At 38.8% G+C, this 27864-nt stretch overlaps 1 protein-coding gene across 1 annotated transcript in view; it reads left to right on the top strand.

Moving 5' to 3' along the window:
- Window positions 1-8781, top strand: part of PPP2CB (protein phosphatase 2 catalytic subunit beta) — a 37197-nt gene extending 28416 nt beyond the window's left edge. Inside the window, exons 4-7 of the mRNA XM_006731638.2 lie at window positions 193-282; window positions 374-535; window positions 2259-2377; window positions 7977-8781. Coding sequence (XP_006731701.2) covers window positions 193-282; window positions 374-535; window positions 2259-2377; window positions 7977-8049 — 444 coding nt within the window. The 3' untranslated portion in view covers window positions 8050-8781. The remainder of the gene's footprint in view (window positions 1-192; window positions 283-373; window positions 536-2258; window positions 2378-7976) is intronic.
- Window positions 8782-27864: the final 19083 nt, after the last annotated feature.

Raw genomic sequence — 27864 nt, 5'->3', positions numbered from 1 at the left:
TCTCTAATTGATTTTTGTTTCCTTTTCCATTGTATTTTATAAATTTTCCACAGTGAATATTATTAAATTTTATTTTGAAAAGAAGAGCTATTAGGATTTACATTTTGTAACCATTATTTATTTACTCTCCATTAACTTTCAGCATTTAATAAAGCTTTTTCTTCTTTTTTTTTTTTTTTAATTCACAAACAGATATTCTGCCTCCACGGTGGCCTCTCTCCATCCATAGATACACTGGATCATATAAGAGCTTTGGATCGTTTACAAGAAGTTCCACACGAGGTAAACTTGGTTTTAATTTTAAAAACAAAGAAATATAACCACATTGTGGTAAAGCTAAATGAAATAACATGTACTTAATTTTCTTGGCCAGGGCCCAATGTGTGATCTGTTGTGGTCAGATCCAGATGATCGTGGTGGGTGGGGTATCTCACCACGTGGTGCTGGCTACACATTTGGACAGGACATTTCTGAAACATTTAACCATGCCAATGGTCTCACACTGGTTTCTCGAGCTCACCAACTTGTAATGGAGGTACGTCTTTTTCCCACAGGATGATGTTTTGTTTTGGTTTTTTTTTAAATGGAAGAAGTGTTTTCTTTATTGATGATCTTAATTTCTAATAAATATATATCTCTGTAATAAGGCTTCATGAAACATTTCCTCCCTATTACCTAAATGAAAGGAGAAAAAATTGAGCTGGTTTTAGCAAATAGGGGAAAGTACTAGTTGGCCAGAGCAAAATTATAACTCACTTTGGAAATTAATTTAGACATAGAGGAAAGTTTCAAAAATATTATCAAAAAATTCTCTTGTATCCTACACTGATGCCTCAAATATATTTTCGTATTTTAGTATTCTATCTCTATCTTCCAGCTTCCCTTCCTCCATACACATTTCTTTTAAAATATTTGAATGTCAGTTGCAGACATGGTGCTCCTTTACCTCCAAATTTCCATGTATATTTTGCAAAAATAAAGATGTTCTCTTATGTTACTACAGTATAATTATCACAGTCCAGAATTTGCATTGATACAGTACTATGATCTAAACCCTTCATTTGAATTTTTTAGTAACTCACTAATGTTCTTGATAGGAAAATTCAGTCGTGTATGTCCATGTATAATCTCATCCAGGATCATGCTGTATTCAGTCTCCTTTGGTGTGGAAATAATTCCTCGGATTTTGTTTTGCATAATCTCTACATTTTTAAAGGCTACATTTTGTAGAAGTATCCTTCACCTGTGGTTTGATTGATGTTGCCTTATGACTCGGGGTATGCATATTTGGCAGGCATGCCACAGCATGATGGGACGTGCTTTCAGTGCGTCATGTTAGGGTCATGGAATCTCTGCTTGAATCACTTAGTTAAGCTGCTGGCTGCCAGATTTCTCTACCATGATGTTACTATTTTATAAATACTAAAGGAGTATAAATAGAATTTTATTCTTTTAAATCAGGGAGTGGCTTCAAGATGTTAGAGAAAACTTCAACCCAATTGAGGCAGGAGGAGTGAGAACATGGTTAACAAGGAATATAAATTCATATGGTAAAGATAACCTAATTATATCAGTAATCATAACAAATGTGAATGGATGAAAATTTTTACGTCCCTAAAATCCTGAGACTCGGAATTAGACAATCAAAATTCAGCTGCTACTTGAGAGGAATCTAAGACATAATGAAAAAAATAAAAATTAAAAATAAAACATAATAATGACACTACAGACTAGAAGTAGAGGGAAAATGGTATGTTGATATATCAATTAGAGAATTACCCAAAATACAGCTAATAATGTGCATCATAATAGCCTTTGAGTTAAAAAGTATATATAGAAATAAAAGGTCATTATTGATGAAAACTGGCCCAGTTCTGTAGGGAAGAAATAATTGAGCTTGTGTTTACCTAGTAATAGATTCAAAATATATAAAGCAATAACTGATAGAAGGAAAAACTAAGAAATCTTCCATCGTTGTGGAAGAAATTTTAATACATATCTGAGCCAAGAGCCAAAGCGTAGATGTAAATAGAACGATGCTGTTCTTGAGCTCCGTGGCACAGTACCCTGGGCCCAGCAGTGGGGTATTCCGTGCAGGTGCCCAGAGTTAAGGATGGATACCATATAAGGGAGCAGAGAAAACGACATTTCCACCAAGAATATCTGTAATTTTTGAATGTAGTTTTCTAAACGGACCCATGTCAAGATTATAATTTTATAGTGAAGTGTTATTTTTTGGGTTTTTTTTAATGCTGCAGGGATACAATTGGTGTCATGATCGGAATGTGGTTACCATTTTCAGTGCACCCAATTACTGTTACCGTTGTGGGAACCAGGCTGCTATCATGGAATTAGATGACACTTTAAAATACTCCTTGTAAGTAAATGAAAATTTTTTAAATTGTATATAATTGCTTTTAGAAAGAAAATTTTAAATGTAGTTTATTAAAATTAGAGGATTTCTGCTTCTGGAATACTAGAATGAGGAACGTGGCAAACCCTCTTCCCAACAGAAACAGTCATTTAACTGGAAGGTTATTTTAAACAGTTATTGTAGGTTTTTGAATATTGTCCAAAATGCATACAGCCCATGGAGAAACATTCTAGAAAATGTACTAAATTTCAGTAATAGCCAGAATCTGTGGAATTTGAGCCATAACCTCTTCCCTCCCCGTCTTTCCACATCCCTTGTTCAGAAACTACTCCACAGTCATTCTACCTTGGGCCCTGCTCAGATATTTTCCTGGGTTTAATGGCTAAGCCTTTGTTAACCAAACAACAGAGTTATTTAGAGGTTCCCTCTGGGTGGGCACAAGCCACTTATTGTTCAGAGGTTGTGCTCAGGCCTCCTTGGTCATTGAAATTTTAGGGTTCACCCTAATCCAGTAAGATCACTGGGAATGTCTGTGGCTAAGAAGTTGCTATCAGAGTTGGAAGAATTTATATTTTGGCTCACAGTTCAACCAAGCACACTAGTACCTTGGATTTTCCTTGTTTGATTAGTCCTGAGAGAGTGCAACCTTAAGGATGCACATAGTGTCATTTCCCAGACTGTCAGAGATGTATGTGATTGGGGTTTTAAGCCTGGCTTCCTAGGAGTTGCTCCTGGGTCAAAGAGTAACTTGATCAGCCAGTATTTGATTAGAGATTGTGTTTAAAGCTCTGGTATCATTGAGGGTTATATACCCTTTATTGATTAATCTGTGTATTAGTTTCCTAGGGCTGCTGTAACAGATTACCACAAAGTGGGTGCCTTAACGGAATTTATTCTCACGTTTGTGGAGGCTAGAAATTTGAAATCAGGGTGTTGGCAGGATGATGTTGTAAAAGCTCTAGAGGAGGATCCTTTCTTGCCTCTCCCTAGCTTCTGGTGGCTCCTACAATCCTTGATTTATAGATGCATCACCCCAGTCTCTGTCTTCACATGGCACTCTCCCCTGTGTGTCTGTTTCTTTAATAAAGATACCATCAGGGCGCCTGGGTGGCTCAGTTGGTTAAGCGACTGCCTTCGGCTCAGGTCATGATCCCGGAGTCCCTGGATCGAGTCCCACATCGGGCTCCCTGCTCGGCAGGGAGTCTGCTTCTCCCTCTGACCCTCCCCCCTCTCATGTGCTCTCTCTCATTCTCTCTCACACAAATAAATAAATAAAAATCTTTAAAAAAAAAAAGATACCATCAGATTGATGGGCCACCTGGGTGGCTCAGTTGGTTGAGCATCTGACTCTTGATTTTGGCTCAGATCATGATGTCAGGGTCGTAAGGTAGAGCCGCCATGTTGGGCTCCATGCTGAGCCTGGAGCCTGCTTGAGATTCTCTCTCTTATTCTCCCTCTGCCCCTCCCTGCTCATCGTCTCTCTCTCTCAGAAAAAAAAAAAAAAAAAAAAAAGGAAAGAAAGAAAGAAAAGAATACCACCAGATTGAATTTAGGGCTCAGCCTAATCCAGTATGACCTCACCTTAACTAATAACATCTGCAAAGACCAAATAGTGTCACATTCTGAGGTTCTGAACGGACATGAATTTTGGAGGTAAACTCTTTGACCCAGCATAGTCTGTGTGTGGCTTGGGAGTGTTTTTAAGAATGCCCCAACTGCTACTCTAATTGTTCCTGTGTGGGTATAGCTATGTGCACAGTCGTCTTGTCTCCCCATGTTGACTGTGATCCCAGGAAGGCTTTTCTTGGCTCTTCTTTTGTCTGTTACATTTCTTAAAAATTCAGCTGTACTACAAATACATCCATGTTGTTTTTAAATCCGTTAAGAAGATGCAGTTATACTCTCATTTACGATGACTGTCGTGTATGTGTGTTTAACTAATAACTTGAATCCAAAAGAAGAATATGAAGAAAATAAAAATGAGCAGGTTAATGTAACAAAATCTGTACACACTTGCTCTCCTTTCTCAGCTTTAAGGGCATGACATCGTATGAAATAGTAATTATAACAATGTATTTTGGGGATTTTAACATAACATCAGTAGCAAAAGAAGGAAATGGAAAGGCGCTTACTATATAGGAATTAATTTCTCTTAATTGACTAGAATTTATAAATCTGCAGAATTCTGTAAGTTGTGTATTGTAAGTTTTCAAGCAATCAATAATAAAATAATTTAGGAAAAATAACAAGTTATTAAAGGAATTAAAAGGCACACTAGAAAATATGCTTTTAATAAAAAAACAGTTAAAGTGGGAACCAAGAAACAAAACAAGTAAATGGCAGGTATAAAGCCAGTCATATCAATATTAAATGTGAGTGGTTTAAGTAATGCAATCAGAAGGCAAAAATTGTCAGATTTTTTGTTTTTAAAGATCCAGCTTTATGATATCTACAGAAAGCATAATTTAGATTAAAAACAAAAGGGTTGAAAGTAAATTAGGTGAAAAAGATAACCATGCTAACAGCAACCACATGACTTGAACTGGTTATACTAATAGACAAAATAGATTTCAAAATAAAAATTGTTTATTAGACATAAAGACATTTCACAATGATGAAAGAGTCAAAGCATTAGGAGAATATACCAGTTATAAACATAACACAACTGTGGAGCAAAAATGAACAGAATTGAAGGGAGAAATAGACAGTTGAACAGTAGTTGGAGACTTTATTATGCTACTTTTAATAATAGAACTGGGCAGAATATCACCAATGACATAGAAGACTTGAGAAGTACTGTAACTTAACATTTATGGAACATTCCACCCAATAGTAGCAGAGTAGTTTTGTCAAATGCACATGGGACATTCTCTAAGATTGACTATATGCTGGGCTATAAACCCAAGCCTCAGTAAACTTAAAACTATTGAGGGGTGTCTGGGTGGCTCAGTCAGTTAAGTGTCCAACTCTTGATTTCAGCTCAGATCATGATCCTCAGGGTCATGAGATCAAGCCCCATGTCAGGCTCTGCACTGGGCATGGAGCCTGCTTAAGATTCTCTCTCTCCTTCTGCTCCTCCTTTAAAAAAAAGAATATTGAAGTCATACAAAATATGTTCTCCAAACACAATGGAATGAAATTAGAAATCAAAATAGAAGGAAAACTGGAAAATGTGTAAATATGTGGAAATTAACATACTCCTAAATGACCTGAATCAAAGAATAAATCATAAGGGAAATTAGAAAATACTTTGAGATGAATAAAAATAAAAACAGAATGTGCCCAAACTTATGTGATACAATGAAAGCAGTGTTTGCAGGGAAATATATAACTGTAAGTGCCAGTATTAAAAATCAGATTTTTGGGCGCCTGGGTGGCTCAGTCGTTAAGCGTCTGCCTTCGGCTCAGGTCATGATCCCAGGGTCCTGGGATCGAGTCCCACATCAGGCTCCTGCTTGGCAGGAGGCCTGCTTCTCCCTCTCCCACTCCCCCTGCTTGTGTTCCTGCTCTCGCTATGTCTCTCTCTCTGTCAAATAAATAAATAAAAAATCTTTAAAAAAAAAAAATCAGATTTTTGGGGCGCCTGGGTGGCTCAGTTGGTTAAGAGACTGCCTTCGGCTCAGGTCATGATCCTGGAGTCCCTGGATCGAGTCCTGCATCAGGCTCCCTGCTCGGCGGGGAGTCTGCTTCTCCTTCTGACCCTCCCGACCCTCCCCCCTCTCATGTGCTCTCTCTCTCAGTCTCTCTCTCTCAAATAAATAAAAATCTTTAAAAAAAAAAAAAAAGATTTTTGGGGTGCCTGGGTGGCTCAGTTGGTTAAGCGACTGCCTTCGGCTCAGGTCATGATCCTGCGGGCTCCCTGCTCAGCGGGGAGTCTGCTTCTCCCTCTGACCCTCCTCCCTCTCATGCTCTCTGTCTTTTATTCTCTCTCTCTCAAATAAATAAATAAAATCTTTAAAAAAAAAAAAATCAGATTTTTAGAAAGATCTCAAGTCAGTAACCTAACATTTTAAGGACCCTAGAAAAAGAAGAGCAACCTAAACCCCAGTGCAAACATACGGAAGGAAATAAAAAGGAAATCAGTGAAATGGAAAAATAATCAAAACCAGAAGTTGGTTCTTTTCAACAAAATTGAAAAGTTTTAACTAGACTGGCCAAACAAAAATGAGTGAAGATTCACATTACCAAAATCACTACAGACCTTACTGAAGTAAAAAGAATTACAAGGGAATATAATGAATAAGTGTACGGCAAGAAACTAGGTAACTTGGATAAAATGGACAAATTCCTAGGAAGACAAACTGCCAAAATTGACTCAGAAAATGTGAATAGACCTGTAACAAGTGAAAAAGTTGAATTAATATTTTAAAACTTCCTACAAAGAAAAGCTCCCAAGCCCGGTGGGCTTCACTGATGAAATGACTAAAAGTTTAAAAAGGAATTAACACCAGTTTTTCACAGAAACTAAGAATAGAATAGGAGGGATCATTTCCCAATGTATTCTTTGAAGTCTATATTACCCTAATACCAAAATCAAAGATAATTTAAGAAAACTACAGACCAATACTCTTTATGCTTATAGTTGCAGAAATCTGCAACAAAATATTAGCAAACTGAATCTAGTAATATACAAACAGGATTATACACAGTGACCCAACTGTGATTTATCCCAGGAAGGCAAAGTTGGTTCAAAATATGAAAAATCAAAGCAATAATCCATTGGACAAAAAAAGCACTTGATCATCTCAGTTAAGCCAGGAAAAACATTTGTCAAAATCCAGCACACTTTCATAATAAAAATACTCAGCAAACTAGTCAAGAGAACTTCCTCTTCCTGATAAAGGTCATCTGCAGAAACTCCACAGCTAACACCCATTTTTTTTTTTTTTAAGATTTTATTTATTTAAGGGGCGCCTGGGTGGCTCAGTCGGTTGAGCATCTGCCTTTGGCTCGGGTCATGATCTCAGGGTCCTGGGATCGAGCCCCGCATCGGGCTCCCTCTTCTGTGGGTAGCCTGCTTCTCCCTCTCCCACTCCCCCTGCTTGTGTTCCCTCTTTCGCTGTGTCTCTCTCTGTCAAATAAATAAATTCTTAAAAAAAAAAAAAAAAGTTTATTTAAGAGAGAGCATGAGCAGGAGGGGCAGAGGAAGAGAAACAAGAAGATTCCATGCCAAGTGGGGAGCTCGACATGGGCTCCATCCCAGGACCCTGGGATCATGACCTGAGCCAAAGGCACTTTACCGACTGAGCCACCCAGGTGCCCCTAATGTCATTCTTAATCATGAAAGACTAAATGCTTTCCCCTAAATCTAGAGCAAAACAAACATCCATTCTTACAACTTTCATTCAGCTGATAATTATGTTGCAAATCTTTTATGCCAGGCACCGAACCAGACATTTTGTCTGCTTCAATTTTCACCGTAGCTCTGTGAGATAGTTTTATGGAAGAACGCACCTGCAGTGACTTGCCATGGATTATTCCAGTCCTAAACGTAGTAAAAGTGGGAAATCAATACTGCCCCTTCTACTACTATGTCTTATTTATTCATTTGCTTGCAAATTCAAATCCTTTAACTATTTGCTTTCTTTTTCGCCATTTATAGCCTTCAGTTTGACCCAGCACCTCGTCGTGGAGAGCCTCATGTTACCCGGCGCACCCCAGACTACTTCCTGTAAATTCCTCCTGGGAAAACCCTGCCTTTGTATGTGGAAGTATACCTGGCTTTTTAAAATATATATATTTAAAAACAAAACAAAAAAAGCAACAGTAATGTATGTGTTTCTGTAACAAATTGGGATCTGTCTTGGCATTAAACCATATCATGGACCAAAATGTGCCATATTAATGATGAGCATTTAGCACAATTTGAGACTGAAATTTAGTACAACACTATGTTCTAGATCGCTCAGTCTTAACAGTTTGCCTGCTGTATTTGTAGTAACCATTTTCCTCTGGACTGTTCAAGCAAAAAAGGTAACTAACTCCTTCATCTCCTTTTGCACTTATTTGGAAATTTTAGTTATAGTGTTTAACTGGCATGGATTGATAGAGTTGGGGTTTTATTTTTAAGAAAAATTCACAAGCTAACTTCCACTTAATCCATTACCCTTTATTTTATTGAAATGTATAGTTAAATTAACTGAAGAAAAGATTCTTGGGAGTATGTTGTCATAACATTTAAAAAGGTTTCCCTTCATTTAAACTAAATTACTGTTTTATGTTGATCTGCATATTTCTGTATATTTGTCATGACAGTGCTTGCATCCTATTTGGTGTACTGAGCAAATAAACTTTCCATTTTAAACAAAAATTGATTTACTGAGGTATGCTTTAAATGAAAAGTTCTGCTATTTTGACACTTGATATAAAACCTCTTAAAAAAATAAAATCTCTTGACCTGTGATAAACAGTTGTGTTGAGGTAATTTAAGTGTAATGTTCTTTGTGTAAGGCTTATATTCAGAAGAAAACCTCAGACAGTAGGCTGGTAACGTTTAGACCATAAAACCATTTTTATTTCTAAACATTTTACTAGGTAGTTTGTATTAATGTATTCAAGTATGGAGTGTGTGCTAAAACTGTAGGACATTCTGTAGCTAGGAAGAATCTTTTAAAAGCCAAAATATATTTTATCTTTATCCATTGCTCTAGAAATAAGAATCCCCAAAAGAGAGTTTAGTAGAAATAGTATAGTAATAGCACCATTACTAATATGTAACATAAATTCCAAGTAGAGGAGGGAAATACAGAGTCAGTGTTAAGGGTGAGTGTGGGAGGGTGGAAGACACCAGAGAAAATTAAATTTTTTAAGTCTTTGTAGAAGAAAACAAGATGGTAGAATATCTCAGTAACAATGGACAGAGTTCTCTAGTAAAAGAGGGTCAAATTTGATTTTTTAAATCCAGCTATATCCTGATTACAAGACACATACCAAAAGCAAAGTCAGATATGTTGAAAATAAGATGGAATAGACCAAGAAGATACTAATCAAAGGAAACCTGAAATATCTATATCTATATTAATATTAAAATAGACTTTGAGGGGCGCCTGGGTGGCTCAGTCATTAAGCGTCTCGGCCTTCGGCTCAGGTCATGATCCCGGGGTCCTGGGATCGAGTCCCGCATCGGGCTCCCTGCTCGGCGGGAAGCCTGCTTCTCCCTCTCCCACTCCCCCTGCTTGTGTTCCCTCTCTCGCTGTCTCTCTGTTAAAAAAATAAATAAATCTTAAAAAAAAAAAAGATAAAATGGACTTTGAGACAAAATTTAAGAACAGAAGATGAATACAAATAGTTAACTTACAATTTTAAACTTGTCTGCACATACCAAAATAGCCTATGTTAAAAGCAAAAATCCTGAGAAATCAGGTTGACAAGTTTTCATCTCAATGGCAGAATTCAACTCATTTCTTTATTATTAAGTGAAAGATGTATTTAATAACACATTTTAATAAGATTGATATAATAGAGGGGCACCTGGGTGGCTCAGTGAGATCGAGCCCCATGTCAGGCTCCATGCTCTCTCCCTCTCCCTCTGCTGCTCCCCATTCTCATGCACTCATTCAAAAAAAAAAAAAAAGATATAATAGACATGGGTAGATCTCTGTGCCCTAACAGAATACACACACATTCTTGTCCAGTATTTATATGGGACATTTATAAAAATTGGCAATTATTAGGCCCTAAGGCAAGTTTCAAAAATTGATAGGACACCAAATTCTGACTACAATGCAATTTAGAAGACGCCACCAAGAAATTGCTAGAACTGATGCATGAATTCAGTAAAGTTGCAGGATACAAAATCAATGTGCAGAAATCTGTTGCATTTCTATACACCAATAATGAAGCAGCAGAAATCAATACCATTTTCAATTGCACCAAAAACCATACGATACGAATAAACCTAACCAAAGAGGTAAAAGATCTGTACTCTGAAAACTATAGAACACTTTTGAAAAAAATTGAAGAGGACACAAAGAAATGGAAAAATAATACATGTTCATGGATTGGAAGAAAAATACTGTTAAAATGTCTATACTACCCAAAGCAATCTACACATGTAATTTCATGCAATCCCTATCAAAATACCACCAGCATTTTTCACAGAGCTAGAACAAACAATTCTAAAATATGTATGGAACCACAGAAGACCCTGAATAGCCAAAGGAATGTTGAAAAGGAAAACCAAAGCTGGTGGCATCACAATTCTGGACTTTTAAGTTGTATTATAAAGTTGTAGTGATCAAGACAGTATGGTAGTGGCACAAACACACATAGATCAATGAAACAGACTAGAAAACCCAGAAATGGACACACAACTATATGGTCGACTAATCTTTGACAAAGCAGGAAAGAATATCCAATGAGAAAAAGACAGTCTCCAGGAAATGGTGTTGGGAAAACTGGACAACAACATGTAAAAGAATGAAACTAGACCACTTAATACCATATACAAAAATAAATTCAAAATGGATGAAAGACCTATATGTGAAACCAGAAACCATCAAAATCCTAGAGAACACAGGCAACAACCTCTTTGACATCAGCTGTAGCAACTTACTAGATATATCTCCAGGGGCAAGGGGAGCAAGAGAAACAAAAGTTAAAATTAACTACTGGGACTTCATCAAAATAAAAAGCTTCTGCACAGAGAAGGAAACAACAAAATTAAAAGGCAGCATTTGGAAGCGGAGAAGATATTTGCAAATGATATATCTGATAAAGGGTTGGTATCCAAAATTTATAAAGAACTTACACAATTTGGGGTGCCTGGATGGCTCAGTCGTTAAGCGTCTGCCTTCGGCTCAGGTCATGATCCCAGGCTCCTGGGATCGAGCCCCGCATCAGGCTCCCTGCTCAGCGGGAAGCCTGCTTCTCCCTCTCCCACTCCCCCTGCTTGTGTTCCCTCTCTCGCTGTCTCTCTCTCTGTCAAATAAATAAATAAACATCTTAAAAAAAAAAAAAAACAAAACTTACACAACTCAACACCCCAAAAAATAATCCAGTTAAGAAATGGGCAGAAGACATGAACAGACATTTTCCCCAAAGATGTACACATGGCCAACAGACACATGAAAAGATGCTCAAAATCAGGGAAATACAAATCAAAACTACAATGAGATATCACCTCACACCAATCAGAATGGCTAATATTAGTAACATAGGAAACAACAGATGTTGGCAAGGATGTGGAGAAAGGGAAACCTTACACTGTTGGTGAGAATGCAAAATGATACAGCCACTCTGGAAAACAGTATGGAGGTAAGTTAAAACTAGAACTACCCTATGATCCAGCAATTGCACTACTAGATTTTTACCCAAAGGATACAAAAATACTGATCCAAAGGGACACATGCACCCCAATGTTTATAGCAGCACTATCAACAATAGCCAAATTATGGAAAGAGCCCAAGTGTCCACTGACTGATGAATGGATAAAGAAGAGGCGGTATATGGGGCCCCTGGATGGCTAAGTTGGTTAAGTATGCAACTCATGATCTCAGCTCAGTTCTTCATCTCAAACCCAGCATGGAGCCTTCCTTAAAAAAAAAAAAAAAAGTATATATAAAATCATATCCATGATGTGGAATATACATATATGGAATATATATTATGGAATATTATTCAGCCATAAAAAAGAATGAAATCTTGCCATTTGCAATGACATGGATGGAGTATATGCTAAGTGAAATAAATCAGAGAAAGACAAATACCACATGATTTCAGTCATGTAATTTAAGAGACAAAACAGATGAACATGGGGAAAAAAGAGATGCAAACCATAAAACATATTCTTAACTCTAGAGAACAAGCCGAGGGTTACTGGGGAGGTGAGTGGTGGGATGTGGTAAATGGGTGATGGGTATTAAGGAGGGCACTCATGGTGATGAGCACTGAGTGCTATATGTAGGTGATGAATCTCTCTACTGAAACTAATATTACACTATATGTTAACTAGAATTTAAATAAAAACTTGAAACTATTAAAAAAAGGCAAAAATTTTCAGAAGTACCTATTCTTTTTGAAATTTAAAGAATTAAGGTCAAAGATAAAGGAACTTTTAAATTCCGTAAAATAGAATTTAGAAAACCGGTTATGAAAAATAAAATTTTAAATGTGTGGACAAAATATCTGCAATAGCCAAAACAATTTGGAAAAACAAGAACAAGTACATTCACTTTCCTATGTCAGAACTTACTATAAAACTATAATTTTCAAGACAGCGTAGTATAGGTATATGCAGATACATAGAACAGTGAACAAAATTAAGAGTCCAGAAATAAATCCTTTCATTTATAGTTAGTTATCTTTTGAAAAAGTGGTAAGGCAATTCATTGACGGAAGGATTGTTCAATAAATGGTGTTAGGACAACTCTATATCCACATGCTACAAAAGGACAAATGTAGATGCATACCTCATACTGTAAACAAAAATTCACTAACAACAGATCAGACGTAAACATAAGAGCTGAAACAAAGTTAAGAAAACACAGAACCCTGGGGTGCCTGGCTGGCTCAAGCAGAAGAGCATGTGACTCTTGATCTCAGGGTCAGGAGTTTGAGCCCCATGTTGGGTGCAGAGATTACTTAAAAATAAAATCTTAAGAAAAAAGAAAACACAGAACCCCTTTGAGACCTTGGGTTAGGCAATGATTTCTTAGGTGTGATATCAAAAGAAAGGTTCATAAAATTTTTAAACTGATAAACTAGACCTAGGAAATAAACATTTGTGCTTAAATAGAACTGAATGAAAAGACAATAGACTGCAAGAAAATATTTTCAAAACACATTATCTAATAAAAGATTTGTATCTAGAATTCCAAAGAACTGATAAACTCATTAATAATAAGACAACCCAATCAGAACATGGGCAGAAAATATGAATAGACATTTCATCAAAGAAGACATACTATACTGATGGCTAATAAGTACATAAATGAAAGATCAACATCATTAGTCATTAAGGAAATGTTAACTAAAAGCACAATTGAGGTATTTCACACCCATTAGAAAGGCTATAACAAATACGCCCTTATTTATGAATAACAAATGTTGCCAAAAAAGCCTGGGAAGATGGCAGAGTAGGAAAATCCTAAGTTCACCTCGTCCCACAGATACACCTAGATAACAGCCACATCAGTGCAACTAACCCAAAAAACAATCCAAAGACTGGCAGAACAGACTCTCCGTAGTTAATCATAGAGAGGAGACCCCCATGGAAAAAAAATGGTAGGAAAGGTGGAGTCCCGGATGGGAATCAAACTAACCAGCAGGGAGGGAAAAAACTAACCAGTGAGATCAACCACAAATGGGAGGGACATCATAAGCACGAAAAAGGGAGAGGAAGGTCCACACCATACACCCCAGACACAAGGCACCTGCACTGGGAAGATGACTTCCCGTAATATTTGGCTTTGAAAACCAGAGGGGATTAACTTTGTCAGTTCTTACAATTAGTGGGTCTTAACACTGGGAACTTTAAAAATCAGCAGGTTTGGCTCTGGGAAAGCTGGAGGGAATAGGAAACTGAGTGCCTGCCCTTAAAGAGACAGTAAAACAAACAATCCTGCTGAGATATAGCATAGAAGCAGGAGTTTGAAAAATACCTGGAGTAAATGGGAAGACAATTTATTTACTAATCTCAGAATGTGTACTGGAGGGGAAAAGATCTTTAGGAGACTTCTCCAAGAACAAAAGAGCTGATGGGCACCGTTTCCCTCCCCCACACCCAGCCTAGACATACACCAGTAGGAACCAGCATGACCACTCGCCACCTAACTTGCTAACACTGTGCACCCTGTCCCCAAGTTCTCCAGCCCCTGCCCCAACCAACCTACCCCACTTGGCAGGAGTCTCTCCAGAGTAGCTGACGTCTCTTTCTGCAAACGACCCCCATAGTAGCCAACACAATTCCCAAGTGAGTCTTGCCCTGGAGAGTGGGGAAGATAACCACACATACCAGCTCCAATGCAGCACCAGCAGTGGATTGGGGACAGACATCTGGCCTGACTGCAGGTCCCACACATCAACGATAACCTCTCAGGGAACAATGCAGGGAGCCCACCCTCCACTTAGGTGCAACTGCAGTCCCAGCAAACAGGCTGAGGGCAGGCATCTGCTCTGTCTGCTGACACCACCCAACTGCAAACCCAAGGTGGTCCCATACTGGCCCCTTAACAATACAGGAAACAAACTCTGCCCACAACAGGCAAAGAGCGCTATTGCAACCATTTGGACTGAAGGCAAATGTGGCTCAACCACAATAGGATGGGTGCAATACACACAGGAGACACCCATGAAGCACCAGGTTCTGGTGAATGGGACACTGCACTGCAGGGTACTACAAGACACTTCTTCATAAGGCCATAACTTTCAAAAGCAGGAGACATAGCTGACTCTCCTAACGCACAGAAACAGACACAGAGTTAGAAAAAATGAAGAGAAAAAGTATATGACCCAAATTTAAAAAACAACAACAACAGGAAAAAAATCACTACAAAAGAGCTAAATGAAATGGAGATAAGCAATAATGCCTGATAGAGAACTCAAAGTAATGGTCATAAAGATACTTACTGGACTTGAGAAAATAGTGGAGAATCTCAGTGAGACCCTTGACAAAGAGATAGAAAACATAAAAGAGAACTAATCACAGACGAAGAACTTAATAAATGAAATTAAAAATACACTGGATGTAATAAATAGTAGACTAGAAGTGGAAGAATGGATCAGTGATCTGGAAGGTTGGTTGTTGGAAAGCAGCAGACAACAACTGGGAAAATTAAAAAGGATAATAAGAAATGAGACTAGGTTAAGAGAACTCAGTGATATCCTCAAGTGTAATGACATTCACATTATTGAGATCCCAGAAGAAGATAGAAAAAGGGGGTAGAAAATTTATTTGAAGAAACAATAGCTGAAAATTTCCCTAATTTGAGGAAGGAAACAGATATTCAGATCTAGGATGCACAGAGAGCCCCCAACAAAATCAATCCCAAGAAGGTCCTCACCAAGACACACAATAATTAAAATGACAAAGAGCAGTGATGAAGAGAGATTTTTTAAAGCAACAAGAGGAAACAGTTACATACAAGGGAAACCCTGTAAGGCTATCAGCTGATTTTTCAGCAGAAACTTTGCAAACTGGAAGGGAGTGGCATAATATATTCAAAGTGTTGAAAGGGAAAAAATCTGCAAACAGGGACGCCTGGGTGACCCAGTCAGTTAACCGTCTGCCTTCGGCTCAGGTCATGATCTCAGGGTCCAGGGATTGAGTCCCACATCGGGCTTCTTGCTTGGTGGGGAGCCTGCTTTTCCCTCTGCCTGCTTGTGCACTCTCTCTCTGACAAATAAATAAAATCTTAAAAAAACAAAAACAAACCTGCAAACAGAAATACTCTATTTGTTAAGGCTATCATTCAGAATAGAAGGGGAGATAAAGTTTCCCAGACCAAAGATAAAGGAATTCATCACCACTAAACCAGACTTACAAGAAATGTTAAAGGGAATTCTTTGAGTTGAAAGAAAAGGCCTTAATCAGGAGTAAGAAAATTAGGAAGGAAAAACATTTCACAAGTAAATACAAACATAATAAAAGTAGTAGATTAATCACTTACAAAACCAGTACAGAGGTTAAAGCACAAAAGCAGTAAAATCAATTATGTCTATAAAAATCAGTCAAGAGACTCAGGAAATAAAAGTATGACATCATATACATAAAACTTTGGGAAAGGGTAAAAATTTAGTCCATTTTTTTTTTTAAGATTTTATTTATTTATTTGACAGAGAGAGACACAGCAAGAGAGGGAACACAAGCAGGGGGAGTGGGAGAGGGAGAAGCAGGCTTCCTGTGGAGCATGGAGCCCAATGTGGGACTCAATCCCAGGATGCTGGGATCATGACCCGAGCCGAAGGCAGACGCTTAACAACTGAGCCACCCAGGTGCCCCAAAATTTAGTCCATTTAAAATGGATTCAAACTTAAGCGACCATCAACTTTATATAGACTGCTATATGCATAGGATGTTATGTATAAACCTAATGGTAACCACAAATCAAAAATCTATAATAGATATGCAAAAAACAACGAGAAAGGAATCCAAGCATATCACTAAAGAAAGCCATCAAACCACAAGGGAAGAGAGCAAAAAGGAGAAAGGAACAACCTTAAAACAAGTAACGTTGTGAAAACACAATGTTCCAAAATCTTTGGGATGCAGCAAAGGCAGTTATAAGAGGGAAGTTTATAGCAATATGGGCCTACCTCAAGAAGCAAAAAAAATCTTAAGTAAACAAACTAACCTTAACACCTAAAGCAGCTAGAAAAAGAACAAAGTCTAAAGCCAATAGAAGGAAAAAAATAATAAAGACTAGAGCAGAAATAAATGAAATAGAGACTAAAAACACAATAAAACAGATCAATGAAACAGGGAGCTGGTTCTTTGAAAAGATCAACAATTTGATAACCTTTAATGAGACCCATAAAAAAATGTGAGCAAACTCAAATAAATCAAATCAGAAATGAAAGAGGAGAAATAGCAATCGACACCACAGAGATACAAAGAATTATAAGAGAAAATTATGAAAAGTTTGTGCCAACAAATTGGACAAACTAGAGGAAATGAATAAATTCCTAGAAAAATAAAACCTTCCAAAACTGAATCAGGAAGAAATAGAAAATTTGGACAGACTGATTACTAGCTATGAAATTGACTCAGTAATCAAAAAACTCCCAACAAACGAAAGTCCAGGACCAGATGGCTTCACAGGTGAATTCTACCAACACTTAAGACTTAATACCTCTTCTCAAACTATTCCAAAAAATACTAGACGAAAGAAAGCTTCCAAATTCTGAGGCCAGCATTACCCAGATACCAAAACCAGATAAAGACCTAACCAAAAAAAAAAAAAAAGAGAGAGAGAGAGAGAGAGAGAACTACGGGCCAATATCTCTCATGAACATAGATGCAAAAATCCTCAAAAAAATGTTAGCAAACTGAATCCAACAATACATTAAAAAAATCATCCACGACAATCAAGTGGAATTTATTAATACAGGGATGCAAGGGTGGCTCAATATTCACAAATCAATCAACATGATACATTATCAACAAGAGAAAGGATAAAAACCATAGGAGCATTACAATAAATGCAGAAAAAGCATTCAACAAAATACAACATCCATTTATGATAAAAACTCTCAACAAAATAGGTTTAAAGGAAATATACCTTAACATAAAAAGGCCATATATGAAAATCCCACAGCTAACATCATACTCAAGAGGGAAAAACAAGATCCTCTAAGATCAAAAACAAGACAAGGATGTCCACTCTCACCACTTTTATTCAACATAGTACTGGAAGTCCTAATCACAGCAATCAAATAAAAGGCATCCAAATTGGCAAGGAAGAAGTAAAACTTTCACTATATGCAGATGACAGGACACTGTATATAGAAAACCCTAGAGACTCCACCAAAAAACTACTAGAACTGATAAATAAATTCAGTAAGGTCACAGGATACAGTGTTAATATAAAGAAATGCACTGCAGGGGCACCTGGGTGGTTCAGTTGGTTAAGCATCTGACTCTTGATCTTACCTCAGGTCTTGAGCTCAGGATTGTGAGTTCAAGCCCTGTGTCAGGCTCTGTGCTGGGTACGGAGCCTACTTAAAAAAAAAAAAAAGAAAGAAAGAAAGAAAAAAGAAATCTAGGGGCGCCTGGGTGGCTCAGTTGGTTAAGCGACTGCCTTCGGCTCAGGTCATGATCCTGGAGTCCCGGGATCAAGTCCCACATCAGGCTCCCTGCTCAGCAGGGAGTCTGCTTCTCCCTCTGACCCTCCTCCCTCTCATGCTCTCTGTCTCTCATTCTCTCTCTCAAATAAATAAATAAAATCTTAAAAAAAAAAAAAAAAGCTAATGTATCTGTCCTTTAAAAAAAAAAAAAGAAAAGAAAAAAGAAATCTACTGCCTTTCTATACACTAATAATGAAGTAGCAGAAAGAGAAATTAAGAAAACAATCCCATTTACAACTGCATCAAAAGGAATAAAATGCACTGACCTCTACCTCTGAAACTAATACTACACTATATGTTAATTAATTGAATTTAAATTTAAAAAAAATTTTTAAATACTTAATAAACTTAACTAAGGAGGTTAAAGACCTGTATTCCAAAAACTGTAAAACACTGATGAAAGAAATTGAACATGACACAAATGGAAAATTATCTATGCTCATGGATTAGGAGAACCAATATTGTTAAAATGTCCCTACTAACCCAAAGCAATCTACAAATTTAACGTAATCCCTATCAAACTACCAACAGCATTTTTCACAGAACTCAAACAAACTACCATAAAATTTGTATGAAACCACAAAAGACCCACATAGGCAAATCAATCTTTAAAAAGCAGCAAGAGGGCACATATTGAATGGAGCATTGGGTGTTATGCACAAACAATGAATCATGGAACACTACATCAAAAACTAATGATGTAATGTATGGTGATTAACATAACATATAAAAATTTTTTAAAAAGCAGCACAAAACTGCAAGTATCATAATCCAAGATTTCAAAGATATACTAATCAAAATAGGACAGTACTGGCACAAAGACAGACACATAGATCAATAGAATAGAACAGGGAACCCAGAAATAAACCCCTGCTTCTATTAACCTATGACAGAAGAGGCAAGAATATACAACAGGAAAAAGGCAGTCTCTTCAACAAATGGTACTGGGAAAACTGGGCAGCTACATACAAAAGAATGAAATTGGACCACTTTCTTACAGCGTACACAAAAATAAATTCAAAATGGATTGAAGACCTAACGTGAGACCTGAAACCATAAAATTCCTAGAAGAAAACATAGGCAGTAATAACTTTGACATCAACCATAGAAACATTTTTCTAGATAGGTCTCCTTTGGCAAGGGAAACAAAACCAAAAAAACTATTGGGACTACACCAAAATAAAAATCTTTTGCACAGTGAAGGGAAACCATCAACAAAGCAAAAAGACAACCTACTGAATGGCAGAAGATATTTACTAATGATATATCTGACAAGGGGTTAATATCCAAAATATATCAAGAACTTAAACAGCTCATTACAAAAAAAAAAATCAAATTAAAAATGAGCAGAGAATATGAATGGACATTTTTCCAAGAAAGATACACAGATGGCCAAGAGACACATGAAAAGATATTCAATCATCACTTACCATCACAGAAATGCAAATCAAAACTACAATGAGGTACCTGTCTTAAACCTTAAACCTGTCAGAATGGCTAAATTAAAAACACAGTAAGTAACAAGTGTTGGCAAGGATGTGAACAGAAAGGAACTGATGGGAATGCAAGCTGGTGCAGTCATTATGGAAAACAGTATGGCAATTCCTCAAAAAACTAAAAACACAATTACCATTTGATCTAATAATTCCACGACTGGGTATTTACCCAAAGAAAGTGAAAACACTAATTTGAAAAGATATGTGCACCCCTGTATTTACTGCAGCATTATTTATAAAAGCCGAGACATGGAAGCAAACCAAATACCCATTGGTAGATGAATGGATAAAGAAGACGTGGTAATATGCAATGGAATATTACTTGGCCATCAAAAAGAAGGAAATCTTGCCATTTGTAACAATGTGGATGCATCAGAGGGTATAATGCTAAGTGAAATAAGTGGGTCAGAGAAAGACAAATACCATATGATTTCACTCATATGTGGATTTTAAGAAACAAATGAATAAACAAAAAAAAGAAAACAAAAAACCAGACTCTTATTTACAGAGAACAGACTAGTGGTTGCGAGAAGGGAGGTGGGGGGGGGATGGGTGAAACAGGTGTAGGGGATTAAGAGCACACTTATCTTGATGAGCACTGAGTAATGTATGGAACTGTTGAATCACTCTATTGTACAGCTGAAACTAATATAACACTGTACATTAATTATACTTGAACAAAAAATAACAAATGTTGGGGGCGCCTGGGTGGCTCAGTTGGTTAAGCAACTGCCTTCGGCTCAGGTCATGATCCTGGAGTCCCGGGATCGAGTCCCGCATCGGGCTCCCTGCTCAGCGAGGAGCCTGCTTCTCCCTCTGACCCTCCCCCCTCTCATGTACTCTCTCTCATTCTCGCTCTCTCAAATAAATAAATAAATCTTTAAAAAATAAAAATAAAAAAAATAACAAATGTTGGTGAGAATGTAGAGAAACTGGAGCCCTCTTATGTAGCTATAAAAAATTGTAAGCTGATGCAGCCCCTTTAGGAAACTTGGCAGCCTAAGCGTAAAATTACCTTATGACCCAACAATTCCACGCCTACATATGTACCCAAGAGAAACTAAAACACATGTTCACACAAAGACAACTATGCAAATATTTATAGCAACATTAACTGTAATGGACAAAAACTGGAGACAATCTAAATGTCCATCAACTGCTGCACGGATAGACAGAAAAGTTGTATTCATACAATGGTAAAGTACCATTAGTAGGAAACATATTACAACATGGATGAACTTCACAACATGCTGGTGACATGAGAAACTACATGATTCCTTTTATAGGAAATGTCCAGAAAAGCTAAATTCAGGGACAGAAGTAGATTAGTCGTTGCCTTGGGCTGGCCAGTGGGAATGGGAAGTAACTACCTAGGCATGAGGGATCTTATCGGAACAATGAAAATGTTCTAAACCTGATTTATGGTCATGGTCGTTTCATTTGGTAAACTTACTAAAAATCTTTTAATTTTTAATTTAATTTTTTACTTTTTCTTAATTTAAATTCAATTAACATATAGCGTATGAGTTTCAGAGGTAGAGGTCAGTGATTCAGTCTTTAAAAAAAAAGTATAATATCTACAACTTTTTTTTTTTTTAAGATTTTATTTATTTATTTGACAGAGATAGTGAGAGCAGAAACACAAGCAGGGGGAGTGGGAGAGGGAGAAGCTGGCTTCCCACTGAGCAGGGAGCCCGATGTGGGGCTCGATCCCAAGACCCTGGGATCATGATCCAAGCCGAAGGCAGACACCCAACGATTGAGCCACCCAGGCGCCCCCAGTGATTCAGTCTTATATAACACCCAGTGCTCACTACATCATATCACAGTTACCCCTTCCCCACTCCCCTACAGCAACCCTCAGTTTATTTCCTATGATAAGTCTCTGAGTGCCTGGGTGGCTCTGTCAGTTAAGCATCTGCCTTCAGCTGAGGTCATGATCTCAGAGTCCTGGGATCAAGCCCCACGTCAGGCTCTCTGCTTAGCAGGAAGCCTGCTTCTCCCTCTCCTCTGCCTCTCAATCTCTCTCAAATAAATAAATAAAATCTTTAAAAAAAATGTCTCTTGTGGTTTGTCTCCCTCTCTGATTTTGTCTTGTTTTATTTTCCCCTCCCTTCCCCTATGATCCTGTTTTGTTTCTTAAATTCCACATATGAGTAGGATCATATAATTGTCTTTCTCTGATTGACTTATTTCACTTAGCATAATACCCTCTAGTTCTATCCATGTCGTTGCAAATGGCAAGATTTCAATTTTTGATGGCTGCATAATATTCCTGTGTGTGTGTGTGTGTGTGTGTGTGTGTGTGTGTACCACATCTTCTTTATCCATTCATCTGTGGATGGACATCTTGGCTCTTTCCATAGTTAGGCTATTGTGGACATTGCTGCTATAAACACTGGGGTGCACGTGCCCCTTTGGAGCATTATGTTTGTATCTTTGGGGTAAATACCCAGTAGTGCAATTGCTGGGTTGTAGAGTAGCTCTATTTTCAACTTTTTTTTTTTTTAAGATTTTTTATTTATTTCAGAGACTGAGTGAGTGAGAGAGAGAGAGAGCACAGGAGCTGGAGCAGGGAGAGAGGGAGAAGCAGGATCCCCTGGGATCATGACCTGAGCCAAAGGCAGGCACTTAACCTACTGAACCACCCAGGTGCCCTCTTTTCAACTCTTTGAGGAACCTCCATACTATTTAGGGAATGGCTGCATTCCCTAAAAATCTTTTTTTTTTTTTTTAAGATTTTAAGTAATTTCTTACTTAACATGGGGCTCAAACCCAGAACCCTCGAGATCAAGAGTCACATGCTCTACTGACTAAGCCAGCCAAAAATCTTTTATTGTACCCTTGAAATGGGAAAATTTTATATATAAACTATACCTTAGTAAAACTGTTTACAGAACAAAATAAAACTTGTGCAATGCAACCAAACTAGTATTTATAGGGAAATTTATAACTGAATGCTTGTATTGTAATAAAGGAAAAGCTGGAAATTATGAGCCAAGTGTTTACTACTCCATAAAAGGTAAAAAAAAAAAAAAAATTACAGCAATTATCAAAAGAAATAAAAGTTTCCAAAGAAAAGAACAAAAGTTGGTCCCTGAAGACTAATAAAACATAAAGGAGAGGAAGGCACAAATAAAAGCATGGATTTGGAGAATAAAAGATACAGAAGGAGAAAAAAGATACAGAAGGGGAAAAAATTAAGAGGGTCTATGAATAATATTTGCCAATAAATTGAAAACAGAAGCAATGAGCAGATTATTAGAGCATCTTGACTTTATCGAACTGATTCAAAAATAAATGCAGTCTACTTATCTCACACTAAAGTAGTTGAATCACTCATTTAAATGTTATAAAGAATACACTAAGTGCCAATGTTCATAGCAGCATTATTCACAATAGCCAAAAGGTGAAACAACCAAAATGTCCATCAACAGATGACTGGATAAACAAAACGTGGTATATACATCCAGGGCAGTATTACTCAGCCATAAAAAGGAAATTGATTCATTTTACAACATGGATGAACCTTAAAAACATGCTAAGTGCAATGAACCAGACACAGAAGGACAAATATAATTCCACTTACATGAGATACCTAAAATACGCAAATTCATACAGACACAAAATAGAAGAGATTACCAGGCCTGGGGGGAAAGGAGGAGGTGGCAATGGGGAGTCATTATTTAATGGGTACAGAGTTTTGAGATGATGAAAAAGTTCTGGAAATAGTGGTGATGGTTGCAGAATATTGTGAATATACTTTATGCCACTGAAATGAATACTTTCAAAAGGTTAAAATGGTAAATTTTGTTATATTTTACAATAAGCCAATTTAGAATCATCTTGCTATATTCACACATGGAGGAAAAAAAAAAAAAACCTAGTGGGATTTTCACCAGGATCGTATTGACTCTCTATTACTTTGGGGAGAAGAGACATTTTTCACATTGTGTCTACCAGTCTATGAAGATGACATACACCTCCTTTAAGTCCTTAATTTCTCTCAACAATGTACTAATATTTGATGAATTCTTACCATATATTTGGGGTGGGTTGTTTTTTCTTTTGAGATTTTTATTTATTGACTTGAGAGAGAGAGAGAGAGAGGGCATGAACTGGGCTCCCAGGCAGAGGGACAAGCAGGCTCCCCGCTGAGCAGGGAGCCCAACTCAGGGCTTAGGCCTCGAGGACCCTGAGTTAGGACCCTGAGATCACGACCTGAGCTGAAGGGCAGACACTTAACTGACTGAGCCACACAGGCGCCCCTGCCATATATTTGATTTTAAAATGTTGTTGTCAATGACCGCTTTCTTTCCATTTCACTTTCCAATTGTTTGATAATAAATAGAAATAAGTGATTTTTAAAAAAAATATTATGCCTGTATCCAGTAGACATACCAGCGGCACTTAATTCTTATACTTATCAAAAATTATTTTGGGGGCACCTGGGTGGCTCAGGACTCTTGATTTTGGCTCAGGTCATGATCTCAGGGTCATGGGGCTCTGTGCTCAGTGGGGAGTCGGCTTGAGATTCTCCCTCTGCCTCTGCCCCGCCCCTTCATCTGTTCTCTCTCTCCCTTTCCCCCCTCTCTAAAAAATTACTTTGGGTTTTTTTTTTTTTTAAAGATTTTATTTTTATTTATTTGACAGAGAGAGACACAGCGAGAGAGGGAACACAAGCAGAGGGAGTGGGAGAGGGAGAAGCAGGCTTCCCGCCGAGCAGGGAGCCCGATGCGGGGCTCGATCCCAGGACTCTGGGATCGTGACCTGAGCGGAAGGCAGACGCCAAACGACTGAGCCACCCAGGTGCCCCTGCTTTGGGTTTTTTGTTGTTGTTACAAAATCATGTTTCTGTGAATACAAAGCTTTTTATTTCCTTCCTGATCTTTATGACTTTTTAAAAATTAAATTTAATTTTTTTAAGTAAACTCTACCCCCAACATGGGGCTCAAACTCACAACCCCAAGATCAAGAGTCACACCCTCTAGGGGCGGAGCCAGCCAGGCGCCCCGATGACTTTTCTCATGTGTTTCATATTGCATTAGGTAAGACAACCAGGATTTCATGTTAGCTGTAGGTTTGGGGGGAGGTGGTATTTATCTATCACCGCTATTCCTTTTAGACAGCATCTAGTGGGCCCTTACTTTTTAATCCAATCAAACACTGTCTTTAACTGAGGTATTTAAACCATTTAAATTTAATGAGATTATTGGTATGGTTAGGTTTAAATCTGTCATCTTACTATTTGTTTTCTATTTGTCCCATACATTCCTTTTCTTTCATAATTCTTTTGGATTAAATATATTTTATTCCACCTATCTCCTTAGTGTCTTACTAGTGATTATTCTTGGATTTGTTGCTTTAGGATTGGTGGCTTCAAGATTGGTGGTATCCATCTTTAACTTACATCTCCCTTCAAGTGATGTTACACCATGTAGTATAGAGTAAGAACCTTTTCTAGAATACTTCCCTTTGTCCCCTAGCACTTTGTGCTATTATTGTCATACATCTTTCTTTTACAAGTATTAAACAATAGATATCATTTAAAGGGATTTATACAAGGAAAACCTTTGCTGTATTCACTCATGTAAATGGATACTATTTCCAGTGCTCTTTATTCCTTTGTGTAAATTCATGCTTCCATGTGGTATAATTTTTCTTCTGCCTTAAAGACTTACTTGAATATTTCTCTCTCTAAGATTTTATTTATTTATTTGGGAAAGAGAGCACAAGTGGGGTGAGGGACAGAGGAGGAAGCAGACTCCCCGCGGAGCAGGGAGCCCGATGCGGGGCTCAATGCCAGGACCCCGGGATCATGACCGAGCTGAAGGCCGACGCTTAACCGACTGAGCCACCCAGGTGTCCCTGAGTATTTCTTACGGGGCAAGTCTGCTGGTGATGAATTCCTTCGGCGTTTGTATGTCTTACATGTTCCGTTTTGAAACATATTTCCGGTAGGTATAGAATTCTATCACTCCTCAGACTCAGAGCCCATAGCCCCCGGTTCCACTAACGGCGGGGGGGGCTGCTATCACCTTGAGCTCAGGGTAGGGCTTGGAGCGCTAGGGTTTTTTGTGTGCCTGCCGCCCCCTCAGCTTCCCGTTGTCCCCGCATACCTGTATCAGGGAGGGGGTCTTCCTCCATGCTCTCTCCCTGTGTGTCTAGCTGCAGCCTGCCGTTGCCGGGGGTCGGGGCCGAGCTCACGGCAGGAGCGGAAGAGACGCCTTATCGTCCCAAATCAGCCTCCATCTCAGGCAGGCCCTTTGGGCTGCGGCTGCGGAGGTGAGGTTTTCTTAGTATTCCCGCTCCTCCCACCTGCGGCCGCCAAACTCTGCCTTCTCCCTGGGGTCGGTCCAGGGTGCTTGTTTCCTGCGCCACCCCCGGCAATGGCAAACACCTGTTACCTATCTGCCCCTCCTCCAGGAACAGAACGTTTTTGCTTCTCCTCTTCCCCCAGTAGCAATAAATCTTTCCCTGTGTCTCGAGAGCGGCCGATGGATTTCACTTTTACTGCTCCTCCCCAAACAGTCAATCTTTGCCAGTGTCCTGTGGTCACTGGGCGAACCGCCTGTGATGGATTAAGACTGGGGAGAAGGCTCCCGGCAAGCTAGAGGAGCTCTGAGCTTGGTCCTCCGCAGCCCACCAGGCACCTCATCTGCAGCCGGGTTGGCTTCCCCTGGTCTCCTGCGTCGCTCCTGCTCCTGGCCATGAACACCTGGTGAAGGCTGGTGGGGAAGAGCTTTCCGCTGAGTGCAAACCCCCTTTGCGTCCGAGGCCCCGGGGCAGGACTGGCTTCATGGCGTGTGTCCTGCGCAATCAGCCACAGACCCACACTGAGAAGGTCCTTAGGCTCGGTTTAATGCTCTGCTGTCACCATCTTGAATTCTTCTTTTTTCTGCAAGGTTTCCCACGCTTTCCTTTGGCACTAAGGCCCACAAATTAAATAGCCAGTCCCACTCCAAAGTGATAACAGTGGCCCACGCCTGGCCTTTAAAAATGTTTAAAATCTTAGCTGGGTTTTTATCTGTTTGTGGAACACGCACAATGCTGCCATGTTCTGCCAGAGGTAAACGGTCCGTGTGTCCCGGCTCTCCTCGGAGTGGATTACCCCTCTTTGGAATTCAGGTTCCGTGAATTTTTTTTTTTTTTTTTTAAGATTTTATTTGACAGAGAGAGACAGCGAGAGAGGGAACACAAGCAGGGGGAGTGGGAGAGGGAGAAACAGGCTTCCCACCGAGCAGGAAGCCTGATGCGGGGCTCGATCCCAGGACCCTGGGATCATGACCTGAGCTGAAGGCAGACGCTCAACGACTGAGCCACCCAGGCGCCCCCAGGTTCCGTGAATTCTTTGCAGCCTCAGCGATCGGAGGCTCAAAAAATGTTACGATTTTGTGTATCATCCAGCTGTTTCTTGTTAGAGTGAGAGAAGCATTCTTTGCAGCTTGCTTTATCCTGAGAAGTCCAAAACTGCTGGATGGTTTAGAACTTATTTTTAGGATGTTTCAGCTGGCCGAACAATTAACTGATTAAGACTAGTTCCCCTGCCTCCCCGCCTTTAAAGGAGAATGTCACATTAAAAAAAAAAAAAATTTCCTTTAGAAAAAAAAATTTTTTCCCTTCAGAAAGGTTTTTTTTTTCCCTTTAGAAAAAGATGGCATTATGTTTTTTTATTTTCTCCCATGACAAAATAACCCCTAGTATCACAGGCATAATAGTTGGGCAACCTAAAGTGACATTTATGTTGTTTTTTGATAACAGGTAACTATTGTATTATCAAACTCAAATGAGTTATGTGCCGCATGGGTCCATTACAAAGTGAAGCATGGGACACCTGCGTGGCTCAGTTGGCTGAGCGTCTGACTTGGTTTCTGCCCCGGGAGTGATCTCAGGGTCAGGAGCTTGAGCCCCCAGTCAGGCTCCACACTCAGGGGGCAGTCTGCTTGAGATTCTCTCCCTCAGCACCCCCCTCCCCACTCTCCCTATCTCTCTCAAATAAATAAATCTTAGAGGCACCTGGGTGGCTCAGTTAAGCGTCTGCCTTTGGCTCAGGTCATGATCCCAGGGTCCGGGGATCGAGTCCCCCATTGGGCTCCCTGCTTGCTGGAGAGCCTGCTTTCTCCCTCTGCCTGCAGTTCCCACTGTTTGTGCGCTCCGCTCTCTCTGACAAAATATTTTTTAAAATTATAAATCTTTAAAAAAGAAAAAAAG

This window comes from Leptonychotes weddellii, chromosome 2 (assembly GCF_054177405.1).
Source record: "Leptonychotes weddellii isolate Sample4059 chromosome 2, ASM5417740v2, whole genome shotgun sequence".
Lineage (NCBI taxonomy): Eukaryota > Metazoa > Chordata > Mammalia > Carnivora > Phocidae > Leptonychotes > Leptonychotes weddellii.
This window is presented reverse-complemented; position numbering and strand designations above follow the sequence as displayed.